Source organism: Rhinolophus ferrumequinum, chromosome 21 (genome assembly GCF_004115265.2).
Source record: "Rhinolophus ferrumequinum isolate MPI-CBG mRhiFer1 chromosome 21, mRhiFer1_v1.p, whole genome shotgun sequence".
In the NCBI taxonomy this organism is placed as follows: Eukaryota; Metazoa; Chordata; class Mammalia; order Chiroptera; family Rhinolophidae; genus Rhinolophus; species Rhinolophus ferrumequinum.
In genome coordinates, this window is record NC_046304.1 from 32893420 (window position 1) to 32907803 (window position 14384).

The 14384-nt window shown below is 39.4% G+C and overlaps 1 protein-coding gene across 13 annotated transcripts in view; it reads right to left on the bottom strand.

Moving 5' to 3' along the window:
• Positions 1 to 14195, bottom strand: part of LUC7L3 (LUC7 like 3 pre-mRNA splicing factor) — a 29929-nt gene extending 15734 nt beyond the window's left edge. For 4 of the 13 annotated variants that reach the window (XR_004421286.1, XM_033090051.1, XM_033090053.1 and 1 more), the window contains exons 1-4: positions 14069 to 14187; positions 12459 to 12684; positions 12288 to 12353; positions 9085 to 9749 (exon numbers count right to left, since the gene is read on the bottom strand). Coding sequence is in view for 7 of the 13 variants with exons in the window: in XM_033090051.1 (XP_032945942.1) it covers positions 9085 to 9183 (99 nt within the window). In the remaining 6 variants the exon portion in view is untranslated. Of the gene's footprint in view, positions 1 to 9084; positions 9750 to 12287; positions 12354 to 12458; positions 12685 to 14068 lie in introns of those variants that run through there. The other 9 variants (XR_004421288.1, XR_004421287.1, XM_033090056.1 and 6 more) reach the window with 7 other exon arrangements.
• Between the last annotated feature and the right edge of the window lie 189 nt (positions 14196 to 14384).

The following is a 14384-nucleotide window of genomic DNA, read 5'->3' on the forward strand; positions in this document are numbered from 1 at the left end:
CCACTTTAAGTATATCACAATAAAATACCAATCCAATACTCAATTTAAAAAAACATGTAAGAATCTCTTTTATTTGGGGTAGAGAGGATAGAGTATGCTCCTTATTTTTCAGACTATAAACCCCGTTTCCAAGGGCCCAAAAATGACTTCCCAAATTTCCTACAACAGTAATCGTTATATGTAGTAGCTTAGTAATAGTTATCACTAGCATTTACAGTTATTTATAGCTACAAATCGTATGGTTATATAGTAATTTAAAAGCTAAATTTAATGCGCAGCTCTCACAGGTATGAAACTTTACTGTTACTGTGTATTTTACTTTGATGTATAAATTTATTTTAATTTCTACTTCCCATGTTTATAGAAGTATATTCCAGCATTTTAGAGTGGGTTCTATCTAAAAACTAATTTTTACTGTTTTTTAACAGGACTTCTATTGTCATCATACATAACTGATAAATATAAGACTGCTGTTCTTTATGTTTAAATGGGGCCAATCTCTACGACCCTCAAAAAGGCTCATCATTAAAACAAAAGGAATAAATATCTATGGTCCCTCCTGATTCTAAAACATAACCAAATACAAACTTCAAGTATTTCTAGGAAGGAATCATGTAATTTTTTTGGTAATGAAAAACCAATAGTTAAAATTAATTGAACCTTATTTTTAATAATTTATCACCGAAATCAAACCGAATTTGGGCTTTACCATGTATTGTGTGACTTAACTTTTCTGTAAAACTGAGTACTACTAGCTCCAAGGTTTGTTATAAAATGTCTAATAAATGTCATTTTTTAAAAGTAAAATACCTTTGTTTTTTCAGAGCTATTTAAAGGTTTATTCTGAAACCTAAGCCTTATTTATATGAATAAGGCTTTCTAAATAGTAGTAGATTCTAAATGGTCAAATCGCCAAGTCTGAACGTACTAAGTCCATTTTTTCAATAAAATACATGAACATGTGAATCTAATAAGTATTGCATGAAATTTTAATTTAAAATGGCATTTAACTTAAAAATAGCATTTAAGTTTTAAAAAGTGGAAAATGGCACTTCAACAATCATTTAACATGAGCTATAACTGATGCTGGAAATACCAGAACAAGACCCAGTCTCGTAGGAGACAGACACGAAAACAAAAAACGGTATACTAGAAGGTACATGCAAATACCAGAAACAGACAAGGGAATTAGTTTAGTCAGGAAGATCAAGTCATTACAGGTGGTGAAGCTTGACTGGTTCTTAAGTTCAGAAGTGGAAAGGTTGCAACACATGCTAGGTATATAAAGAAACATGAGAAAGAAACAGCACGATATAGGCAAGTATAAATGGGTACTCTTGGACAGAGCGCAGTTTGAATCTTGATCACCACTTACCTACTGTGGAACTATATAGATTGCAATTTCTGCCTTGGTTTCCTCATTTTAAAAGAGACAACAAATATTCACAGTGGGATTGTGAGATTTAAACTGTTTGTTAAATTGGGAGAGACAGACAAATCAGTCAAGATTTTTAAAATACTACCCACTACTTTAAAGAAAAAGTTTTTAGGCACTATATAGACCTGTCTGTGGGCTAACCAGGTACTACCTATAATTTAGTCCAATCACCCCATTTGAGACAAGAAAACAGACCAACCACATGACCTGTCCTGAAGGAATCTAGCTACTTCAGAATCTAAATTAGAACCCATTTTCTTAATCCAGTTCTGTGTGCTATTTCCACTCTTTAGTTCTCCTTAAAATACTGCCACAATGCAATGAATGGTACATCAAAATATGTTACTCTATCCAATGAACTAGCCATTTAGACTGCTTCTTGTAACCCCAGGGTTCCCAGGGATTGGGGTGTTTAACACTTAAGTATTTTATTCAGCAAGTCTTTAGTAAGTGTCCATCATGGATGTGATCTAACGATCTAATAACCAAAGGTGGAAGGGGGGGAGCAGAATTCTCATGACTGATTGTGATTTATCCTCTTGATAAATTTAAGGCAACACCAGTGACAGAAGAGTTCAATCTCAATAGTATACTTTAGTGAATTCACTACCAGCTAAGAGAATGCAGAAATACAATCATCTTGGAAATTAACTAAAAAATTCTAACTGCAAATTTCCTTCATATTAAACAAAGTCAAACTGGCAAAAAAATTAAACAATATCTGGCATTAGATATGGTGTTGGGAAAATAACATTCCAAACAATACTAGAGGGTGGTAGGACAATTTGGCAGCATCCATCAAAACGTCAAATGTGTGTTTAACTTCACCATTATCTTTCTAGGAACCTATCCTACAAGTGACTCAGCTGTATGTACTAGAATGTTCACTGCAGCTGGGTTGGTAATGGCAAAAGAATTAGACATACTATACAGATCCACCGGGAAACAAATAATTAAATTCAGGTAGATTTACATGTACCAACCAAAAGATTCCACAGTATAAATGAAAGTTTTTAAATATTTATATATTATATTAATATATCTATGACAATTTCACTTATAGGTATACATGTGTTATGTGTCTGTAAATTATTAGGAAAGATTTGGAAGCATGCATACCTTTTTTTTTTTGCATACCAATTTTTAACTTCTTCCAGGGATTTATCGATGGGGAAGGGAGGCAAGGGGTATTTGGCGATGGGGAAAGGAGGCAGAGACAGACTTTCACGGTTTACTTCTATGTTAAATTTTAATCTTTTTATAGCAAGCATGTTTACTTTTGTAAAAAATAATTTTAATGGTTTAAACTCAGAAGGAAAACGAAATAGTAAAATCAATTCCCAATATGTTAATGGAATCAATCTTTAATTAGAAATTGTTTAATGTAAAGAAGATACACATTTTGGGAGAGGGTTTAAGTATAACATACTGGCTAAGACTTACACCTTAACCAAAACAGTCCTGTATTTTTTTTAGCATTCACTTCTTCAAAGCACTAATCAGTTCTGGTCATCAATTTGGACCATGTCCAATCACAAAAATACCCTAAGAATATCTTACTGATTTTTGTCTTTATATAGTTGAATCCAGCAGTAAGCAGTATCCTTCTCTCTTGAGCTAATCAAATATTTTCAATGTTGTCTGCATTATTTTGTTAAACTGCTTTCCCCAAATCAATTGAATACCTAGTTGTTTCACACCTCCGTGGTCAGGTCAGCTACATATTATTTACAAATAGTAAAGCCTTCAAGTCATTAAATCATACCATGTTTCCCCGAAAATAAGACCTAGCTGGACAATCAGCTCTAATGCATCTTTTGGAGCAAAAATTACTATAAGACCCAGTCTTATTTTGCTATAAGACCAGGTATAATAATGTAATATAATATAATATAATACAATACAATATAATATAATATAATACCAGGTCTTATATTAATTTTGCTTCAAAAGACACATCAGAGCTGACTGACAGGTCTTATTTTCAGGGAAACGGTATATAAATATCTTTTACAGGGTGGCCGGATGGTGGCCGGATGGCTCAATGGGTTAGAGTGCGAGCTGTCAGTAACAAGGTTGCCAGTTCAATTCCCACATGGGATGGTGGGCTGCGCCCCCTGCATTTAAGATTGAAAACCGCCACTGGACTTGGAGCTGAGCTGTGCCTTCCACAACTAGATTGAAGGACAGCGACTTGGAGCTGATGGGCCCTGGAGAAACACACTGTTCCCCCAATAGTCCCCAATTTAAAAAAATTAAAAAATAAAAATAATAAAATATCTTTACAAACACCTACAAATATAGGTCCCTAGCTAAAATCTTGTGGATGCTGTAAAGAACTTCTTTTGGAATTCTAGGTTACTAATAACCTTGATAAGCAATTGCTTCCAATAGATACCAAGTTCCATTTTATAAAACAGTCATAAAGATAACTTATTCAATTTCTATTTCCGATAATCTACGACTATTTTATACATTTCACTCTGTAGTCTTTGGTCACTTACACCATTAATAGTTTAACTCTGACTACAACAACTAAGAAGTAAAGGTTTCTTTTTAGCTAAGAGTCAAATTCATTTTTTTTAAAAAGATAAAACCACGAAAGAATAAAAATGTAAGAATTTATAACAAAAATATTCAGTCCCTAATAACATAGTTTCATGTTTCAGCTGTATCATGATCACACTTTCTCCACTGTTATTCATTTCCATGCCTTTTATTGCATATACCTTTGCAGTCATGGGTCACTGTTTTTATTGCCTACACAGACTTTTGGTAAAAATTTGATCAATTTCCCACAGCAGCCAGATAGTAAACATCTCTCCTGCTTAGAAACCTTCAATTGTTTCCCAAAGTAATTTAGTCCCAACTTTTAATAAGGCTTAAAAAACCATTCAAGGGGCGGCCAGTTGGCCTAGTTGGTTAGAGCACAGTGCTCATAACACCATGGCCACGGGTTCGATTCCCACACGGGCCAGAAAGCTGCGCCCTCCACAACTAGACTGAAAAAACGACTTAGAGCTGATGGGTCCTGGAAAAACACACTGGTTCCCCAATAAAAATATTTTTATAAAATGCAGCTGAAGTTACTTTAAAACAAAAACATTCAAATCCATGTTCCTGCCCATCTATTCACATGCCCCCTCCCTCAGCAAAAACAAACTATAATACTAATTTACAATTACTAATAATACTAATTTTTCTATAATACTAACTTACAATTTCTCAGGTCTAGAATTTTCTCCAGCCCCTAGGAACATTTATTTGTCTTCTCTCCCATTCCCTCAGGCTAATTCCTAAAAAATCCGTTAGGTCCGAGTATTTGGTTTTTTCTTTTTGGAGAGAAAATCAAAATTTTAATACATGTGCATGGGAAACTCACATAAGTATGAAAATTCCAAAAACAGTGAGGCGACATTGGGTATATACGAGTAAGACATTTTAGACAATGGTGAAAAAGGGTAGGATGGATTTTCGATTTCAGAAGTGAGAATGGGCGATTTACAGGGAGTTGAATGGGGGAGCACACGTGGCAGGAAAATTCTTGCTAGACAACTCAGAAACAGCGGGACACAACAGGTATCTAGCTAACAAGCTTGGAGTATTCCTTAGGTCCCAGTATTTAAGGGTCACTTTAAGATGCCTTTCCAGAGCACACCAGTCTGGGTTAGGTGCCCCTCTCATGTGTGCTTTTCTAGACCCTATACGTTTCCCCATTGGGTATTTATCACTGTGCTATATAAAAGCACATTTACTCCTTCGTATCTGCCACCAGACTGGTGGTTCTCTCAGGCCAAGTACTCTACACTATACTGTACGATAACTTAAATGATACTTTTTGTTGAATGAACAAAGGAATTCCCCCAACTTACAAAAAATTATGAGAAAGTTAAACATATTTCATAAAATAATGAAGCACTGTATTGTATTACTAATTTTAGCTACTTTCTCCCCTTGTAAAGAAATCAAGTCTAATGATATAGTAGCATGCGCAAACAGACAGGCACTCACACGGACGAATACGCGCACACACGCACACACACACTCCCTAAAGCAATCAAATGTTAAGGTAAGACTTAATATTTTCAGTGTGGTAATAGTAGTGTGTTTTTTTTTAAGTCTTTGTATTATAGAAATACATAATGATGTCCTTACGGCTGAAGTGATAGAACTGCTTCAAAATGATGGAAGGGGGAGGAAACAATATTGGCAGTGTGCTGATACGCGTAATGTCATATTGGGTATGAGCACATGGAGAGTTCATTATACTGTTCCCCTACTTCTTGTCTATGTTTTTGGGAGAAAAAGCAAACAGCAGTTAAATACACATATAACACAGACTGCTGGCAATTCAAAGTCCAACACTTACCAGGAACTATATAGAATAAGGCAGGAAATGCCTCCATTTTTGACAGAAAGAACATTTTGGTGACTTTGAATTAAAACTATCTATTAAAATACTTATACTGGATGTCAGGCACTATAATTATTATTTTTTTGCTTCCAATCTTCCTTCCCAAATTCTGAATCCCTTTTTTTAGACGTTAAAGTAAAAATGTGGACAGAAGCCTTAACTGTTTTTTTCTTTTCTAAATAACTTTCAGTGTCAATGACAACATTTGCTAACATTCTTAAGATTTTAGAAAAGAACATTTAGTTCAATTCCCTTCATAAATCATTAAACCTTCACGGAGTAAAAGGCATAGTTGAATTTAATAAATGATGAAAGAAATCTCATTTTCGATATTATTAGAATCAGAGTTAAGCCAGCAGTTACATAACTTCACATTTGGGTTGAGCGCTATAATGTAGAAACCTCAATTTGAACTACAAAATTTCTGTTATCTATTCAGATGATTACAAGGCTACTGATGCCTTTTCTGGCAAACACTGAAATCTTCCCATGTGGACACACTAACGGAAAGATCCTCACGCTGGGCAGTTAAAATCATATGCTTTTGTCATCACTGTGGTTGGTGAGGATTAATAAAACAGAGCAAACAAACTGCTCAATGCAAAATACCAATAATCTCAAGAAAATATAAAATGCCAACAAACAAGGTAAGAAGGTATGTCAAGGAATCCCTGGAACAGTATTAAAGCTGATTTGACTTCAGCTCAGATCCAGAGCAATCTGCAAAGATGGAAACACCTCTTAAATACTAATCCCAATCCCAGGAAGGCACTTTTCAAGATTCAGTTTTGATTGTGGTTATACACACATATTACAAAATAAATGAAAGGGTGGTAATTTGCATTACAGAATGCATCCTTCACTTAAAAACAAGCTTTCCCAAGTGCTACTCAATTAAAAACCCAGAACTAATACAGGTCAGGAAGCAGTAGAATGAGGCCATTTTTTAAAATGCAGATTTCCGGGGCCTTCCCCCAAACCTATAGAATTAAAATCAGAATTGGGGGCAGGGGTGAGATACAGATATCTGCAGTTTAAAATCCTACAGCTCAAGATACAGACGTTTAGGAACTACTTTTAACACTAAGGTAAAGTTTCCATTTCAATTGTTAAACAAAAGAACCCCACCCAGCTGAAATCGCTTTTCCCATCTAGTGCAAGTCTTGCAAAAAAAAATTTTTTATATACAATAGCAATGCAAAAATATTTTGAAACATCAGGTTACAATGATGGTGAAACCCTAACAGTATATGCTGGGGTTGTACATCATTCCAAGATTTTAGCGCTAACAGCCAACAGCATAAGATACCCAAACGCCCCGGAAGTGATGCCAGAAACCTCCCCCGGTTTATTAAACCCTACAGTAATTCCGACTTATTTAGAAGAGGCCATGTGCTTTGTTCCTAGTTAATGCCAACCGTTTTCCTGCAGACCTGAATCTGAAAAACCAGTAACTGACTTTTTCAAATCCCTGAATCTAGAATGAAGTGCAATCTGTCAGTACAATGTCATTAAAGGCATAAAATATTTCGGTGACAAGTACCAAAGTGAGTAGCACTAAAACGGAAAGGAAAGCAGATTTATTACAGCTGAAATGACATAAAACCTAAATTGCTATTCTGAGAGCCTCACTGCTAATGTGATGAACCAGTAATATATAATGCAAGGTGGCAATAAATACCACCAAAAAACAAAGTTTCTCCACAACACGTGTTCAAAACCAAGGCGGCACAGACACGGGCTGCTCCAGTTGATGAGCAGGCAATCAAAAGCAATTCCCTTTCCTTCAAAATAGATAAATGTCCTCTCTGCACATCAACTAAATCATAATGTTGGGTTTTTTGCTTTTTTATTTATTTATTTTTTTGGCAAAACTCAGATGAGAAGATTACTCAGTTAAGTGGTTAAAGAAAGTTACTTTACAGTGACAAAGAGATGCCTAGAAAAAAAGAGTCTAGACAAGCAACAAAGTTACTCTGTCTTCTATTTGGACAAGTGGGGGGGATCCCCCCCAAATATTAAAGAAACAACAAAACAACTTTTAAAAAGCTTCACCTCTCTTGAGGTCAACCATATACAGGTGAATCTGACCCCACACAGTGAATTCTACAGTAACACTTCATACTTTGAAATCAGGTAGCATCCCAATACTTTAGTCAAACACTTACATTTTAATGTACTGAAAGGACTCATCTAGCACTAACCTGTTTTCACACACTGCAAAACAGATTTTACTGATCAAAGCATATGTTTAAAAAGAAGCAACTAACTTTCTATAAAAAGCAGTGTTTAACTATTCCTTCATATTTTGATTAGCAACTGCTTTGAAATTACCATGTTGTTTGGTTATAACCGCAAGCCAAGTAAAATTTAAATTCTATACCTCTTCTTCAGGTTAAGACCTAAAATAAACGTATACTGCATGTTCAAAACACCTGATACACATTGTGGTATTTTCAGAGAATCAGCTGCATAGAATTGTGGAAAGTGAACAGGATAACAAAGATTTAGTCTCTCCACTTAACTTGCCAACAGACCTTGGGTGAGCCTCTCAAGTCTCACCTGTGACTCTAGGGTTATAATATTTATCCTTACTCAAAGGGTTTTACCGTTACTCCAATGGGTTTTGTGTGAAAGGAAAGGCCTTGACAACCATCTGTCTACATGAAGTGCTTACTAGAACGTACTGCTAGCAAACATTATTTGTAAATCATAACGGTAAACCCTACCAAGTTATGACCTCTTTCAAAAATTTATTTCCCTATATAAGCGTCCATTCAGAAATTGGACCATTACTGAAATAACACTGCCACGATTTTTACCACTAATTTGGGCCAGAAATTTCGATCTAAATACGACGCTCAATCCAAATAACGGGTAAGAATTTGTCCTTTTATTTCATAACGAGGTGAAAATTCAGGAGCCTCTAGATGTAATACTCCTTTCCCGCGCTTCCTTGCCTTATTAAGGTGCTTTTCAATTCTGCCAAGAGCCCTCTTGACTTCCTCGATACTAAAACAACAACAAAAACAAATCACCCCTTTTCCCTGGATCCGCGCGGACTCCTCCCTCCCGGGCCATGCTCTCAGCTCCCTCCCGCCAAGGGGTCAGACACACTCAACCCCGGCATGGCCGTGGCACCAAATCTCGCCGCGGGCCCTGCGGGCCCAAGTCCGCCCCGCTCCCTTCCCCCACGGCTCCCCGGCAGAGGCCCAAAGCCCGCGGGACTTACGCTCTCGTGGTCCCACCGCACGTTGCTGCGCTTCTCATCCGGGGCGAGGTTTCGGTCCCGGCCCATTAACTCATCCAACAATTGCGCGGCCGAAATCATGGTGCTTTCCTCGGGCGGCTGCTCCCACCAGCCCTGGCACCAACCGAAGACAACGCCAGCGACACCGTCGCTAACCTCTCCTGCTCGCTCGCAGGCCAAAAAAGCCTCCTCCGAAAAGGAGCCGATAAGACAAAATGGCCGCCGCGCGGGAGCTTTCCCAGCATGCCGTGCACGCGCGTGCGCCCTTGGGGACACGCCCAAGCCTGGGAGGCGAGGTCGGGCCCGCTTCCGCCGGCCTAGGGGCGGGGCCTGCCGAGGCCAGGCCTGGATTCCGCTGTTTGCCTGTTGCGCACGGTAACTGGGCCTGTATGTTTCCACAAGGCCGGTCTTCCCGAGCTCTTTCACGGTGAGAAATAGGAGCCTACGTCTTGAAGTTTTGACACGGCTCCGAAATGGAGAAAAGGGCAGTGTATCCCTTGGTCCCACTCAACGCACTCGGTGCCATCTTCCAGTGGAGAAAATTGAAGATCAGGACTCATTCCATGTTCCGACTCCATTTTCCCAGTCACTGCATTTGCCGCCTCTTCTACACGGGTTGGTCCTCGCACCCGGATTCCCCTGATTCACTGGGTGGGAAATCAAAGCAGAAAGAGAGAAGGCGGTTTTTCTAGAGGGTCACTTGGAGTATGGCTGTTTCCCAGTCTGGAATTTTAAAAGAATTGTTGATTCATTCAACAAATACCTGAGTACTTATGTGCCAGGTAAACTCTTGAAGCTTGAAGCTAAGCTCTGAACCTTTCAGACACAGTCCTTATTCCCATAGACCTCGAGATTTAGTGAGGGAGACACTCACTAAAGAAATAATACCAAATATGTCAATATAAATTATGATAAGTATTCTAGGTAAGGGTATGGACGCTAAAGCCAGATCTGGGTTGGTAATCACAGCTACCGTGTTTCCCCGAAAATAAGACCTAGTTGGACCATCAGCTCTAATGCGCCCTTTGGAGCAAAAATTAATATAAGATCCGGTCTTATAGTAAAGTAAGACTGGGTCTTATATTAATTTTTGCTCCAAACGACGCATTAGAGCTGATGGTCCGGCTAGGTCTTATTTTCGGGGAAACACGGTATGCCACTGTGTGTCTTCCTTTCCCCATCTGCAAAATGGGGCTTGTGATATTATAATAATAGTCCCCTGCGCACATGAAGTTACTGTGAATGTTAAATGAATTGATACAATGGAAGGCAGGTAGAACAGGCCCAACACATTTTGAGTTCATTCATTTAATCATCAGCTGTTATGATGAGGGGGAAATGCAGGGTTCTGTCAAAGAGTAAGCGAGCAGCCTCTCTGTTGGAAATGACATAAGACCTAAAAGATGGTAAGTCTCCAGCCAAGCAAAGAATTCAAGGCCTCATCCCCAGTACTTGAAAATGTGACTGTATTTGGAGATAAGGCCTTTAGGAGGTGATTAAATTAAACTGAGGCCTTTGGGGCTGGCCCGTTGGCTCAGGTGGTTGGAGCTTCGTGCTCCTACCTCCGAAGGCTGCCGGTTCGATTCCCACATGGGCCAGTGGGCTCTCAACCACAAGGTTGCCAGTTTGATTCCTCGACTCCCACAAGGGATGGTGGACAGCACCCCCTGCAATTACAATCGAACCTTGAGCTGAGCTGCCGCTGAGCTCCCAGATGGCTCAGCTGGTTGGAGCGCGTCCTTGCAACCACAAGGTTGCCAGTTCGACTCCCGCAAAGGATGGTGGGCTCCGCCCCCTGCAACTAGCAACAGCAACTGGACCTGGAGCTGAGCTGCGCCCTCCACAACTAAGACTGAAAGGACAACAAATTGAAGCTGAACGGCACCCTCCACAACTAAGATTGAAAGGACAACAACTTGACTTGGAAAAAGGCCTGGAAGTACACACTGTTTCCCAATAAAGTCCTGTTCCCCTTCCCAATAAAATCTTTAAAAAAAAAAAAAAAAAAGAAAGAAAGAAAAAAGAAAAATGAGGCCTTGAGGGTGGGCCCCAATCCAATCTGGTGTCCTTAGAGGAAATTTGGACACACAGAGACCAGGGACGAACAAACAGAGGAAAGATCACGTGAGGATGTAGCCAGAAGGTGGCCCAGGAGAGAGGCCCCAGGAGAAACCAAACCTGCTGACACCTTGGTCTTGGACTTTTAGAGAACAGAACTATGAGAAAGTTCTTTAGGCCAGATGCCATTTTTTATTCATCCTTATAGTCTCACATTCTCCCACACTATATAACACGTTAGGAGGTAGCTACGGTTCACTCCTAACCCCATCATAATCTGGCTGCCATCCCCACCACACCATTGCAACCTCCCTCTCCAAGATCACCAATACTCTCCTTGTGGATAAATTCATTCTATACTTTTCAGTCCTTTCTTTTTTCTTGCCTTTTCTGCAGCATTTGACCCGATGAATCACTCTTTTCTCCAAATCCTCCCACTCCTTTGCTCTTCCTCCTACTATTCCAGCTGCTCCTCTTCAGTCTCATTTGAGGATTTCTCCTTTTCTATCCTTAAAATGTTGGGTATTCTTTGGGATTCTATCTTTGGCTGTCTTCTTTCAGAACTCAATATACTCTCTTGGGGCAGTCTCTTCCATTCCCATGTCTTCAGCTAGCACCTTTTGCGGATGACTTGCCAAATCCAAATCACTAGCCCAGAACTCCTTCCTAAGTGCCACACTCAGATACACAACTGTTTAATGGGCAGCTCCACTTAAATGAAAATCAGAAAAGAAAGCACAGGTTCTGGAGTCTAACTGCTTGATTTCAAAACCTTGCTCCTTCATTAAACTGCATGGCATTGAGCCTCGGATAATAACAATAATAATAATAATAATGGATTATTTTGGGTACTAAATGAAATCATTCATAGATAATTCATGAACAGCACTTAGTGTATTGCCTAGCAATAAGTGTTGATAGTAGTGGTAATTAAAAGTCTTCAGAAAGCTCAATTCAATACATTCAAAAGTGAATTCATCACCCGTACCTGAGAGCTCTTCATTCTTTGTCCCAAATCCCAGTAAATGGCACCACTATCTACCCAGCCAGAAACCTGGGCATTACCCTTGTTTCCTGACCTCCCATCCTATTGGGCTCTTCCTTGACTTAACCTTGTTGTAACATACCTACAATCCATTGAGTGTTTCCAATGTCCAGGCTTTACACATATTCATTCAATCCATAGAACAATCCTACGAAAGAGGTGCTATGATTATCATCCCTATTTGGCAGATGCAGAATGTGAAGCACAGAAAGGTCAAGTAACTAACTCATCCAAGATTATATGAGAGGCAAACCTGGGATACAAACTGAAGCAATCCAGTCTCAATCTTCATGTTCACAACCAGTATGCCATATGCCATACTGTTTCTATTGTAATACCTTTCACATTCTGTAGTTTGCCTCCTCTCTCCTGCTAGACTGTGTGTTCTTTGAAGTCAGGGGCTCTGATTTAGTTTGCAGCAGCATCTTCAGTGGTTAGAACAGTGCCTGCTTAATACACCCAGTGAGTTCGATAATTCCCTAGAGATAAGACAAAGTATAAATAAATTGAAGCAATAAAATTCCCATCAGCTTGCATTCAGCTATAGACAAGATTAGAGATTTTGTTTGTGGAGAAAGGTGGGATTTTTTGTTTGTTGGTGTTTGTTTTTTTATGTGAGTGTAACCAGGAGCTTGGAGTTAAGAGATAAGCAGAGGATGAGTTTAAGAAACTAATATTCACCAATTCAATAGTTATTGCAGAGGACATGCTATAATCCTTTTAAGGAAGGGAAATTTGACAAAGAAACTCTTACAACAAGAACTCAGTCTTTTGAGTGCAGTCACTAGTGATTTTTTTAAACTGCTTTTTTAAAAAAGAGGTGACTACCTACTCCCATGTCATTCAAATTGTGTTAAAGGGCCCAATTCCAGTGCCATGCAAGGCAGTTCAGATGAAGTATCATGCTATATCTGACAATTAAAATTTAAATTGGGAGACAAATGAAAATGGAAGCTCAATCAGAGTTCCAGTTTACAGTGGGGGTCAATTTAAGTGTGCAGTTAATTTATATTCAGCACCACCTGGTATGCACTGTGTACTATGTTAATTATTGTGTCATAATAAATAAACAGACACATGTTGGTTTTCTTAAACAGTAGCAAGAAAAATGCTTACTGCACAGGCCCTGAGCAGCCCCCAAAAGAGGGAAATGAAAACTCCATGCCTAAATTTGTCCCTTCCTATTTCATCTCCTCCGTTTGTTCAGGTTTGTTCAGGCCTTCCTCCTTTTCACCACTGGGTTATTACCTTCCTTAATCCTCCTGACCCCACCTGCAAGGTTCCATCCTGTGCCATATTGGAAAATCTCTTGCAGCACCTGAGCTCAGCAAAACCATATTTTCTTTTTCTCCCACTGGGTAGTAAAATAGTGCCAAGCCAGGCTCTGAGCATCATTAGACTGACTAGGCAAAGAGTCAGGCAAAACACTATTTATATCCACACCATCGCTCTCCCTGGAGCTCCTGGCATTAGGACCAGGATAGCTCCAAAGCTTCTTTGGTGTTCTTTTCTTTCTTTTTTTCCTTACATGACCTTACATGAAAAGTAATTAATGGTGATTTATAAGCAGTAATAAATTACAGTTTATAGACTCTAGGCAGAATATAAATATTTTGCCTGAAAGCCAATTTAGAAGAAATCTCTGTTAGAAGAAATAAGATGCAAAACAACAGCAATTGAAATAAATATTAGAACTGAATGGTCCCAAGCACTGTCAAAAGAAGAAAGAACAGTGTAATCTATCTCTGTAATAATGGGCATATAATAGTAGGATCATTTTCAGCCCATTTCCCCATCCCGCTGGGTAAGAGTTGGCTCAGATAAGGAAAAAGAGCCAAGCCGGGGAGGTGGGGGGGAACCTACCAATTATTTTTGATGCCTGGTAAACAGCCTGCGCCAGAGGATAAGGCTTTTCTGGCTCTCAAGTATGCTTTTTTTTCTTTCCCTGTGTCCGTCCTCCTCCCTTGAAGCTGTGGGGTAGGGAGGTCTAAAAATAGTCCATGAATCACAGCAGATAATATTGTGCAGCAGTTACATAAACAGCCTGCCCGGGCGCCAGGGCCGAGGGTAGGAACGGAAAATATCTGGGTCAGCGTTGTCACTCTGAATAGGGTCCCCCGGAGCCGGCCTGCGAGAGGCGCGGCCGGGGAGGAGGCTTGAGCCAGCCGCCGGCGGCCGG